This window comes from Anopheles marshallii, chromosome 2, assembly GCF_943734725.1.
Source record: "Anopheles marshallii chromosome 2, idAnoMarsDA_429_01, whole genome shotgun sequence".
NCBI classification, from domain to species: Eukaryota; Metazoa; Arthropoda; class Insecta; order Diptera; family Culicidae; genus Anopheles; species Anopheles marshallii.
Genome location: NC_071326.1, coordinates 64,902,572 through 64,915,205, shown reverse-complemented (window position 1 = coordinate 64,915,205; position 12,634 = coordinate 64,902,572). Strand labels below are relative to the sequence as shown.

The following is a 12,634-nucleotide window of genomic DNA, read 5'->3' as shown; positions in this document are numbered from 1 at the left end:
GTGCTGTTGTGTGTGAGGGTGTTGTTGCTTAAAGAAATGTTCTAAACTTTACGGTTTTAATGGTTGGATTTATTTCCCATTCCTGAAGCCACCATGACAAGTGAGTAAATCAACGGGAACAAATAGTGGGCACGAAAATGGAGATACAGTCCTCTATCGCCATCGCTCTGGCTGGTTGTTGATGCAGCATAAAACTAACCGTATAATCGAACGGAAGGAGTAACAACAAGCCGAAAATCATTTCACAGAGAATGAAATTGTTGATAACGTATCACACAGCGATGCGTTTTTTCGTCGATGTGAAACCATGTCGTATGCGCGGAGGGTGTAAACAAAAAAGTGAACCAAGACTCCACGATTGGACAGTGATGCCACTCCGACGGTGAACCGTTTATGCCCAATGGGTCATCGGAACGGAATGTCGTGTTTAGTTAGCGTTCGTTACCCAAGATGGATTAATGGTTTGTTGGTTCAGTTGTTGCTGAGCGCCGTTTTGACCAGTTAGCATACGTTCTAGGCAGAGCAGATAGGCAGCCCCATTTTACAACTCTCCTTGGCTGTTGAAAGTTTGAGCATGAATGGTTGTGATCGTGTTGAAATGTACATTTTCCAATTATTTCCATTAAACTCTAATTACACTTAATGTTTCTCACCGTAGACACAAACGCGGATCCAAACAAGGGTGGTAGCGTAGGCACGTCAGGACAATTGCAGCCGGGTACAAGCAGCAACAAGCCTACAGCAACAAGAAGAGCACATCTCAGCGCCTCTCTACAGAGCAGCTTCACAATGGTCGCGGGCAGCGGTACCAATTTCCACTCGGAGTTCCGCAACGATCCGGTGATGAAGGAGATGAGACAAATCCGGGAAGAAAATGCACGCCGTCAAAAACACGACTACTCACACGTGTTTAGGTTTGTACTTCACCTTGCACGCCATGACGTCAGCAATCATTTGTAACTGTGTTTTTCATTTGTTTTTTTTTTTTCGCTCCGCAGAAATAAATCCAGGTTCGATTTCATTAGAATCTCAGCGGTAATAATGGGCATGGAGTTCGTGTACTCAGCCGAGACGGCCTTCGTATCACCGATCTTGCTCAGCATTGGCATCGAACATCAGCTAATGACGATGGTTTGGGGCATCTCGCCACTGATAGGATTTTTCCTATCGCCCGTTATCGGTTCCATCAGCGATCGGTGTCGCTCGCGGTTCGGTCGAAGACGACCGGTGCTGTTCGCCCTGGGCGTAGGTCTCATAATCGGTTGCATACTGGTACCGTTTGGCAAGAATATCGGTGCCTGGTTCGGGGACTTGGGCGAAATCGTAGACGATCCGGCAAACACATTCGGCGGTGCAGCCGCGCTGATAGATCTCAACGGGACGATCGTGTCCGATGCGTTCCACTCGTACAACTTCTACCGGGTTGATGAGCAAATTGCCGAACATCGGACGGACTATCGGTGGGCGATCGTCATCACCATCATCGGTACGATCCTCACCGACTTTAACGCGGACAACTGCATGACACCGTCCCGTGCATTCCTGTTGGATGTTTCGCTACCAGGTGGGAACAGACAGATATTTTGCTGTTGCTGAGTGTAGGTTCTGTAACGCGAAGTAATGTTCTTATTCTTATTCCAGAGGATCATGCCCGTGCTTGCAGTACATTCTCGATACTGGCCGGGCTCGGTGGGTCGGTGGGTTACGCGATGGGCGGCATCAACTGGGACGAGACGTCATTTGGCGAGTTTCTGGGTGGTAGTATCAAAACCGTCTTCACATTGGTGGTGATCATCTTCACCATTTGCCTAACGATCAGCCTAACCAGCTTCCGTGAGATACCGCTTCCACTGCTCGAATCGGACGAGCTGTTACGTCCACTGACGGAAACAGTGATCAAGAAGGAGAAAGCCCGTCGACAGAACCAAATTTTCGTGGTTAAGGATGTAAGCAAGGCGCTCACGGCTCAACTGCAGTCGATCCAATCACCGGAGGATGCCGTACCGCAGAAGATTAACAACGCACTGGTCGATGTGGAGAGGGCACCGCAGGCGAAAGCTGATGCCGAGCTGGAGGAAGAGGACGAGCATGTTCCGATGGGTCCGATGGATTTCATCAAGAGCATTGTCATGATGCCGAAATCGATCGCGATCCTCTGCCTGACGAATCTGTTCTGCTGGATGAGCCATCTCAGTTACGCGCTGTACTTTACGGACTTTGTGGGCGAGGAAGTATTTAAGGGTAATCCGGCCGCACCGTCCTATTCGGACGAGTATAAACTGTTCCTGGAGGGCGTCCGGTATGCCTGCTTCGGTATGGCCATCTACTCCATCTCATGCTCTACCTGTTCGTTCACGATCGAGAAACTGATCAAGGTGTTGCGTGCCCGCACGGTGTACTGTGGCGGCTTGATCATAGACGCTATCGGTATGGCCTGTATGGCGTTCTTCCCGAACAAGGTGACCGTATATGTGCTCAGTGCAACCGGTGGAATCGTTTACGCGCTGCTCTTCACCATGCCATTCTTACTGATCGGACAGTATCATGCGAAGGGAACGGTAGGTACACCATAATATTTTCTTTAGTTGGTCACATTTAAGCAACTGCTCTCCTGTTCCACAGTTTAAAGTAACGAAACCGGGTGCCGAACCGACCCAGGAACGGAAGCGTGGTCTGGCCACGGACATTGCCGTCGTCGGTGGAATGATCTTCGTCGCACAAATCATCGTTGCCCTCGGTATGGGGTCGCTTATCTCTGTCTTCGGCACGACCTCCGTCGTCGTGTTCAGTGCGAGCCTTTGCAGTCTGCTAGCCTCGGTGTGTGCATCTCAAGTAGTCTACATGGATTTGTAATTGATGGTTGTCAGAACCGCATGTCGGATACAGACGGACAGCACGAACCCCACGCACCGTGGTATGGTGGGGACCATTGTGATACCAACCAACCTTAAGCAGTGTTGCTTCTACTACTTTGTGCCGAAAGCGTTACTACTAGCAGCTTATTTAAATCGTGTACATGTTGCGGACGAATGCGACCGATACTTTTTAGTGTATTGTTTTGTTTTAATTTGACACAATAAACATCTTCGATGCTTACGCTTACATGTTGTTCCTGGCCAGGATGAATGATTTATATATATATATATATATATATATATATATATATATATATATTTAAATATGTACAATAAAGTCACATTGATTAAATGCATTTACTCCGATTTCTTTAGATTTGTTCAGTAACCAATATAAATTTGAATGAATTTTTGAAAGGTATGATGGGTTTTTTAATTCTTATCTGGCACACTATGATGAATTTCCCTGTATGCATTCTGGTCATTTAACCCAGTTCAGTTCCGAAGCTGTAGGGAGGAATTGTCCCGATAGATATTGCCAGAGGAGGCTTTTGGGAGACCAAATTGAGAGTAAGTAATAATTTTATCACAAGTTGAAAGAACCTATTTGGGTATCTTTTAGTGGCAAGTCGGATGTTGTACGGCAAAAATTATAAATTGGATTTATAAACTAAGTAATAGAATTGTTAAAAAGGAGCAAGTTTGAAATTCATTTTTCATGTTTAGTGCTTGATCTCTCTCTCTCTCCCTCTCGTGCGTAGGACAGCTCACGATGAAGCATGTCGTCGTGACATGACCCGGTCAATAATTATTCTCTAGGATACTTGGGTGCAGCTTGTCATCAATGGAGACTCCCGAATTCCGACAGGTTCTGCTTCACCTGATTCAGCCAACGAGCACGTTACGCCCCCCTGCGTCTCATGCCGAACTGGAGGTCGCTAACGAACACCTTCTTGGTGGGTCGTTAGTCCGCCGATGCCGGCATTCGCCACCGTCAAGATGTCCGGTTCGTCGTACAGCTCAGCAAGCGGTTCATGGTGGCTCATTCTCCTACTCCACACTTCATGCTCGAACACACCGCCAAAGAACACACCCTCCGCTCAGATGGTCCAAGACTTATGTCCATAGAGGATCCAAGCGAATCAATGTGCGATATATCTCACACTTCGTGCGGTCTCGAAGCCTTCTGGATCTCAGCAGATGGTGAAGACTTTCCCCTGTACAATGCATCTTCGGATTTCGCTGGTGATGTTGCCGGAAGTAACTACCGTCCCAAGATGGCAGAATTCCTTTACCACCTTGAGGTTGTCGCCGTCGACTGATACGCTGTCTCCCAAATGGGCCCTATCATGGGCTGATCCTCCGGCAATCAGGTATTTCGACTTCGTCGCATTGATTCTCAATCCAATTCTTGCTGCTTCGCGTTTGAGTCTGATGTACACCTCACACACCTTCATTGTCGTCTTGATCTAGATTCGTAAAATATTTGTGGTTTGTTGATTAGATTGTTTTTGGAACTAACATCTTCAGTTAGTTCAACGGTCTGTTCATTCTTCCGGTAAAAGTTTCAATTATCAAAAGGAGTAAATAAACCGATTTGTGGAAGTTACGGATAAACTCGTGAAGTTGATGTACATATAGCCGCTTCTATGCGTACAAGCTAAAAGACAGAGACGAACGGAAATTGTGATCAAAAACCGAAGCGATAACTAGAAACTAGAAAAGCTAGAAAACACAGCTGAGTTGACGTGGTTTTGGGAATTAACAAGCTATTATTATTTTTACGGTATTCTGCACATAGTCTCAACTTAGTGAATTGTCTACGAGCAAATGTTACGCGAATGAGGACAACTGTCTTCGGATCAATGATCTTCACCATGAAGCAAATAAATATCAAACTAGTTGTTCTTTTTAACAGCGAAGTAGAATCATGTCAGCAATAAATTCAGTACATCGAGTGTTGCAGGAACATATCACAGCCGGACCCATATGGTAGATGAATCAGGGACTAAAACGGCCAACGGCGAATTAAAGGCGTGAAGATGATTTTGATGATAAGTGAATATATTTTAACTCGGCTTCGGCGCTCAATTATATTTTTGCCAAGGGCGTACTTGTTCGTTCTGGCTATGCCTAGGGCCATCATTGATCGAATCTATATAATCACTGTTAACCAGGTCTTTCAATGACATGTGGTTAATTCGCCGATTGCCTGGCATGAGATGTTTTGACTTGGTCGAGTATACCTGGAATAAGCTGCACTTTCAGTGTTTTGGAGAAAAAAATGTCTCCAAATTAATGTGAATTTGACCATAGATTAAGTTATCAAAGTACTATAAGCAATACGGCTTGGCCGAACTTCTTGAATATTAAACGTGATTCAAGTTTATTTTAACCCTTTAATGTAAACAACACAGCGCCTAAATGCGCCTAAATGTAGGCTTTAAGTAACAGCCACGTTTCAAAGCTACTGATAAGGAGTATGCTACAAAACGCGCGATAATGCTGACATCTGCACAGGTAGTGATAAACACTGAAGACGAAAATAGAACAATTACAAAGCCATCAAACGGTAGACTGTGTTACTTTATTGAAACACAAAGATGTGGCTTTTATTGTGTGAGTGTAAATATTGTTAACGATCATCTTACTAGAGAGCTTAAGTGTAGGAAAAGTACTACCATACCATTAACTGTGATTAATCCTTATCATAGTGCTAGTATGATACGATCTAAAAACACGAGTAAATAGAGCCACAGACGTGATCTGAGTTATCTTAATATCCCGGATATTATGAAGGAAATAGATTGCTGACCTTCATTCCACAGAAAATCAAATGGACAATATAAGCAATGGTTGTGTACTATACTAAAAGAAATGTTGTCACCATCATTGAATTCATGTCAAAGCATCGTGTTACTGAAGGATCTCCGAATGAACTATATGAATGTAATTTACCTAATTAGAGATTTTTTATAAGCGAATCAACGTGAATAGTGTTTCTCAGTGACTTCAATTAAAAATGGCACTAATAAGCCACGTCACAACCAGCGCATCCACGACCACTGGTAGCTGCGCTGATCTGATGCTAGTCAGCATATTTGTGTTCCCTCCCATTTAGCAGCTCCAGATCTGATGCCGATAAGCTTTCAGTGGCAGCTAGAGCAGCCTGCTACCATTTCACCTGCCGTCGGCAGATGCCGCTTGCATCCGTCCCAACTGTAACTGTAAGCCATGAACGTGCCTCCCGGTGGTCGGATTAACATCGTTCGGTGCGCAACGTCATGTCAAATGGGCATTAGATGTGAATGATTCAACGCTGTAATCGACGTACGGGTGCGATACCTGCCGAACGTTTCAGTAGTGACTTGCCACCCGATCGATTAGCTTGCCGGACGGGAGAACAGATTTTGTTTGGCGATGATTTCGGTAACCGCGTACACCGTCTAGGGACGCCCATTACCAAATCCCAAACATTCCTTATCGGTGGCGCTTGAGCCGGCTGTTTTTATCAGGTACGGCAATCTACCGCGCATCTAGAATAGTGACACCGTCCATCGGGTACGGGTGATTGTGACGGTGCGGTGTGTGACGCAGGTGACGCAACCGAGTGTGTTGCTTCTCTTCGGAAAGGTGACGTGACCGTGCGCCCCTTGGCGCTGGTGTAGCGCGGAGTGCAGTTCACACGCGCCTTGCTCAGGCACAGCCTCCGCCTATCATGTACCGGGAGATAAAGGGCATCTACAATTGGCTCGCGTCGTTTGCGATCAGTGGCACGCGGGCGCTGAGCGCTTCCAGACCGATACGGGCGTTACAGTGCACCAGACGGTACCGGACCTGTTCCGTTTCCGGGGTAGACGCGACAATGGTAAAGACGGGCTCGGGTGGTGGTTCATCGGCCGCTTCCGGGCGGGTGGTGCTAGGCCGAAAGTCCCACATCGGGATCGATCCGGTGGTGGAGGAGCTGCGGCGTGTACGGGAGGAAAACGCACGCCACCAACAGTACGACTATTCGCACGTGTTCAGGTAGGCATGAGGCGCGGTGCTTGAGTGGAGTGTGTACGCTAATGGCACCTACGTGTGCGTGTTTAACTTATGCTTATAAAACGCATTATGTAGGACATCGTGTGTGCAGTGTGCATTATTGAACAGTGATTTTTTTTACGAATGAATGCAAGGACGTGCAATGATATCGGCGATCGTTGATCTCGTGAGAAAATCAGTGCTGCCAGTGTACTTGACAGTGACAGTAGTGGAGTTGATTTAGTGACCAGTGGGAAGTCTCCTAGACTAGAGTTCTTTACGATAAGATTAATCACAGATTAAATTAATCATGATACAAAATACGATACCTTGAAACTTCACCATTACTACCGTTTACTGACAGCTCTGCAGGAACCTTACAAATGTTCCGACAAAGTATATTAATGTGAGGCTCTAGTGATAATGTGTTGTGATAAAGCATATTTAATAAAGTAAATTGCTCCAAACATTTAAAAGAAATAGAAGGTACAAGCGTAGAAATCGTAGAAGTTTTTTTTTGCGATGAGAATGACCGGCATAAAAAAAAACATCCACACGTAGAGCTGTAAAGATACCATTTTACGGATCGCCACATCCAGCGTTGGGACTTTTATGCTCGTGCCCAAACAGCACTGCACAGTGGAAAACAGTTTTTCATTCTTCGTTTTGCGTACTTGTTTGGCAGGAAAAAATCGCTGCTCGACTTTGTCCGGCTGTCGTTCGTTATCATGGGCATCGAGATTGTCTACTCAGCCGAGACGGCCTTCGTGACACCGATTCTGCTGGGCATCGGCATCGAACATCAGCTGATGACGATCGTCTGGGGAATTTCACCGCTCATCGGCTTCATCGTGTCACCGTTTCTTGGCACGTTCAGCGATCGGTGCCGGTCCCGACTAGGTCGACGCCGGCCTCTGCTGCTGGTGCTCGGGATGGGACTCGTACTAGGTGAGTGGCCCTTAAACTCCGGCACGTGTCGGAAACCCGTTTGCAGTACGCTGTGATTCTGCTGTGTGTTTAATGGCAGCGAGAGAGTGAGGTAGATGAGATGCATGTACGGCAGTTGTTTTGATGTTGGGTTATTGCACAAAGGGTAGGAGAAAATAAAGATACCGTATGATGGAACCAGTGCACTTATTCCATGTAATGCCAGACATAACGTTTAGATACTTTGCTTAATACATATGGGCACTAGATACAACCACAACTGTGAATGGCGTCGTATTTAATCACGCAGCAGTGGTTGTAAAATATCATTCCCCTGTGTGCTTTGTATGTTGCTCATTCATCACGAGCTCGCAGCTATTTGTTTATCGCTCCCCATCACCAGCTGCCTGTGTTCACATGCATGGAGCGTTCGTTTTACAAGCAAACCAGGAGTTAAGCATCAATCATTGCGTTGAGATACAATCCAAACATAAAGTCTACTTGCCAAATATAATCGTTTTGGGCGGTAGTAAAACGAATTACCAGCCACTTATCGGCCGGCTTTATATCGCCGATATCGCTAAAAAACCGCCCTTTGTGCGCTACTACTTGACCGAACTCGAGCTTGAATTACTCGGGCGATCGATTATTCGATGACTCAATAAGCTTATCATGCTTTACAGTTTATTACTTCGTTCAGCTCACACCGGCACGCTAATATGATTGCCTGAGTTATCACACAGTGTACTTTGATTTAATTTAATTTTTTACCATTCGATTACCGATCGCATGTGAGTGTTTTTGGTATTCTTTCGGGTTGCTCCCACTGCGCGATGACAAGTGCGGTTTGCTGTATTTACATCGATGCAGGATGACTTTTGTTGCTCATTCAGTTAATGAGCGGTGCATAATGCATGTGCGCTGATAATCTTTAATCTATAAGGACTGTAAAACAATTTTGCGCTAGAAACGTGTTCTCTTTGTTGACCTTATGTGAGCAAACGTTGCTTTGGTGCGGGAAGATGGGAGTCGTTTCGTTTTTGTTTGTTTTTTAGGTTTCACAAACATAAACGTAAGGAAACACATGAATCAGTAATATGTGTTAAGAAATGGCAGTCATCATACATTTCTTATGAAATGTGTGCTTTTTGTTAAGTAACTCGTGTACGAATTCGCGTATGTTTTATTTTATGGGAAAAACAACCTATTAACATATGGTTTTTATTGGCAAAATACAACCAGGCGTATATATCTCCTGCTTTAATCCAACCCATTATTAAATGTGGTTATATTCTCCATTCACTTATTTAAAAAAAACAGCAATATCAAATTTTGTAACAGTTTGCAGCATATCACCCAAACTCGCCAATTATCATTTCATCTCTTTCGGTTACATTAACAATCAGTTTCATAAATGAATAAAATAAAAGCTGATTTGAATTTAACTCGTATTACCATATCGATATCTTTGTAATCCATTTTATTTGTGAAGCGCTGTTTACTTTACTTTCCTTTTAACAATTTTAATTAAATTGTTTGTTCGTTATTAAGATAAATACGACCAAATCTTTTCATAACTTTATATAAATTGATAAATAATTGGCAAGCAATGCTAGAAATAACAAGCTCGAAACCCTGATGCTGTAATACCATAAAGTGATGTTCAGTTTTATGCTTAGTACTTTGTACTATTAGAAATTTCAATTAACTTTTAGACTGCACAACTAACATCAATATTCTCTATTGAAATTGTTTCTAATATGATTAAAATACTATTTTTCTTAATTTTGTAGATGAAATGATTAGAGCTGATTAGAGATGATTTGATTTATTAAATTGAAGTTTATTTTTCAAACTTTTTCCGTACGAAAGATAAAGATAGTTTGATATAATACAACATTATATATGAGCGCACAGTACATACAACCAGTATGCTGAAAACTTTGAAAAAAATGCATTTTTGCACAGCTTGTGGTTTCACGGACCACTGGTAAACATTTCAATTCAATATACCGATGAAAACCGTATTTAAGAGTATGCTCATCGCTGTCCGAAACCCCACAAAGTTTCAAGAATTAACAAAGTTCGATAACTTGTTTTGGCAAAAAAGGGCAAAGGCAAAACAAAATTTTGCAAATTTGCACCAATGTGGAGGGTTAGGGAGAGCTGCGAGTCCCCGCAAATGAGACGCAGCAAAAAGCGTGGTTGCTTGCCCCACAGTTGTCTTAGAATAATGGGGAGCGAGGGATGGGGATGGTCCTGTACACATTCGATTACTGTTCACTGTTGAAAATATTGGCATATCTGGTTTATGCTATTTGGTGTCAAGTCAGAGTAAAGCATGTGCTTCTTTATTTGAACAGATCCTTTTGCGCATTGCATTAATATGTTTTAAATATGTAATAAATCTTTAATGAATGACGAAATGAAAATTAACTGAAAATGGTAGTACCCTAAAATGATTCCCTCACTATCTTACAAAAATAATACTGATTGAAAAGGGCATGAATCGTCGAAACCCAAAAGTCGAAAACCCAATCCACTGGATCCTGTGAAAAGTATAATTCTTTGTACGATATCGAGTTAATCTTATACAGTTCGTTGCATGTGTAACAATGTTGCACTTCCTTACGAAGGAGAAATATTATTAGTAAATTAATTTAGCTAAAGCAGGAGGATATGTGGTAGAAAGTTGTAAAATGTATATCACGTCACATTTCAAATCGCGGACACGGCTTTTGGTTTTACGATGCAATAAATATCTTAAAAATGTAGCAATAAATTTGAAAAGTTTAAATCAAAATAAAATCTCTTTTACAAAACTATTGCTCATCGATTTAGTAACAAATTCCTCATTTTTCAATAACTATCCTGCAGGATGTCTGTTGTTGCCGTTTGGAGAAACGATCGGGCACTGGCTAGGTGACATAGGGGAGTCCGGCGAGCCTGTGATAAATAACACAGTTACGATCGACCGAAACTTCAACCCATACCAGTCATCGTCAGCATCCGCAGCCACCACGGACCATTACAAATGGGCCATAGTAGTGACTATACTCGGTACGATTCTGTTAGACTTTTGCGCAGATTCTTCACAAGCACCATCCATGGCCTATCTGCTGGATGTGAGTCTTCCAGGTATGTTATAGTATTATAGTCGTTTGAACAACTGTAAACCTATTAATATACACTTTTCCTCCTTTTCTAGAGGACCACGGACAAGCCTGCAGCACGTACTCACTGCTGTCCGGTGTCGGTGGATGCATTGGCTACCTAATCGGGGCCATCGATTGGGATGGTACAGTTCTGGGAGAGTTCCTTGGAGGTAATATAAACACGGTCTTCATCCTGGTTACGGTGGTATTTGCCCTCTGTCTTGGTGTAACCGTATCAAGTTTTCGAGAAATTCCACTTCCACTGATGGAGCGTAATGAGCTACTGCAACCATTAACGGAGCGCATCATTGCTAGCGAGCGAGAGCGCTTCACCACCGAAAAGAAGCTGCTTCCGATGAAAGACATTGCAGACACGCTGTTACTTCAGCTCGACAGCGAACACGAGCCTCCGGATGAAGATGTTTCTTTTTCTTCAGAAGATAAAAAACCACTGCTGAATGAATTTCTCGAGGAAGAGCAACAAAGCAGCAAACAACGTTCGGCAAAAGAGTTCCTGAAGACTACGTTTCGAATACCGTCCACCCTTGGCGTGCTGTGTGTGACAAATCTGTTCTGCTGGATGAGCCACATCAGCTATTCGCTGTACTTTACGGATTTCGTTGGCGAGAACGTATTCGGCGGTGATCCGATGGCACATTCTGACTCGGATGAGTACGCACTGTACATTGAAGGCGTACGGTACGGGTGCTTCGGAATGGCCATTTACTCGATTGCATGCTCCACGTACTCGTGCACGATCGAACGTATGATAAGGCTGTTTCGAGCGCGGACCGTATACAGTGGTGGCTTGTTGATTGATTTTGTCGGCATGCTATGTATGGCCATGTTTCCAAACAAAGTGACGGTGTATGTGTTCAGCGTTACTGGTGGCATTGTTGGCGCATTGCTCTTCACAATGCCGTACATCATATTAGCGAAGTATCATGCAAAAGGATTGGTAAGTTGTTTGAAATGCAGTACAAGCGCATGTTTAGATTATTAAATCAGTTTATGGCTTTGTAATATCGGATAACATATACATTCCTTTACCATTACCCACCTCAGCTCGATTCGTGCAATGAAACGAACCCAATGCAACCACGGCGTGGGTTGGCATCGGACATTTCAATCATCGGCAGCATGCTGTTTGTAGCGCAAATTATTCTCTCCCTTACGATGGGTCCACTGGTAACACTAACCGGAACGACGGCATCGGTCATTTACACGGCCAGCGTATGCAGTCTCCTGGCGTCGATATGTGCCACCCAGGTCCAGTATCTGGATCTGTAGTGCGGTGGGTGCTATTACCGTGCATTTAAGTGTGTAAGCCACGCATTGTGATAATTGGGGTAGCGATGTAGCGATGTACGGATAAGACTAGCAATAATAACCGATAAACTATTATACTAATGACAAATGTAATTCGAAGAATGTAATAAAATGAAGTGAAAAGAATAGAAAGCAATTAATCGAAATCATTAAAATCACCATGGGCAGTAAATTGTGCTTTTGTGCTGATTTTTCCCACGTGAAACATTGTTGCGCATCGAGCGAATTGCGCCTAAAGGTATGCATGCAATACGCTTAATTTTTTCACCACATGTGGAACAATGAGGACATTTTAACTAATGGAAATTTTAATTAAGTTGACAAATTTTGGGGCTTTTTTTGCAG

General features: G+C 43.7%; 2 protein-coding genes across 2 annotated transcripts; both read left to right on the top strand.

The window, feature by feature from the left end:
- The first annotated feature begins 574 nt into the window (after window positions 1-574).
- LOC128707869 (proton-associated sugar transporter A-like) lies at window positions 575-2,853 on the top strand. The gene is made up of 5 exons (XM_053802828.1): window positions 575-584; window positions 659-914; window positions 999-1,564; window positions 1,642-2,558; window positions 2,623-2,853. The coding sequence occupies exons 1-5, from the start codon at window positions 575-577 to the stop codon at window positions 2,851-2,853; spliced, it is 1,980 nt and encodes a 659-aa protein (XP_053658803.1).
- A 3,310-nt stretch (window positions 2,854-6,163) lies between these two features.
- On the top strand, window positions 6,164-12,250 carry LOC128708743 (proton-associated sugar transporter A-like). The gene is made up of 5 exons (XM_053803724.1): window positions 6,164-6,881; window positions 7,564-7,826; window positions 10,683-10,943; window positions 11,014-11,918; window positions 12,026-12,250. Exons 1-5 carry the CDS (start codon window positions 6,574-6,576, stop codon window positions 12,248-12,250), a joined length of 1,962 nt encoding a protein of 653 aa, XP_053659699.1. The 5' UTR covers window positions 6,164-6,573.
- The last annotated feature ends 384 nt before the right edge of the window (window positions 12,251-12,634 follow it).

Coding starts and splice junctions, on each gene's coding strand:
- LOC128707869 (XM_053802828.1), top strand. Junction 915..998: donor GACTACTCACACGTGTTTAG/GTTTGTACTTCA, acceptor TTCGCTCCGCAG/AAATAAATCCAGGTTCGATT. Junction 2,559..2,622: donor AGTATCATGCGAAGGGAACG/GTAGGTACACCA, acceptor CCTGTTCCACAG/TTTAAAGTAACGAAACCGGG.
- LOC128708743 (XM_053803724.1), top strand. CDS start 6,574: ATGTACCGGGAGATAAAGGGCATCTACAATTGGCTCGCGTCGTTTGCG. Junction 6,882..7,563: donor GACTATTCGCACGTGTTCAG/GTAGGCATGAGG, acceptor CTTGTTTGGCAG/GAAAAAATCGCTGCTCGACT. Junction 11,919..12,025: donor AGTATCATGCAAAAGGATTG/GTAAGTTGTTTG, acceptor TACCCACCTCAG/CTCGATTCGTGCAATGAAAC.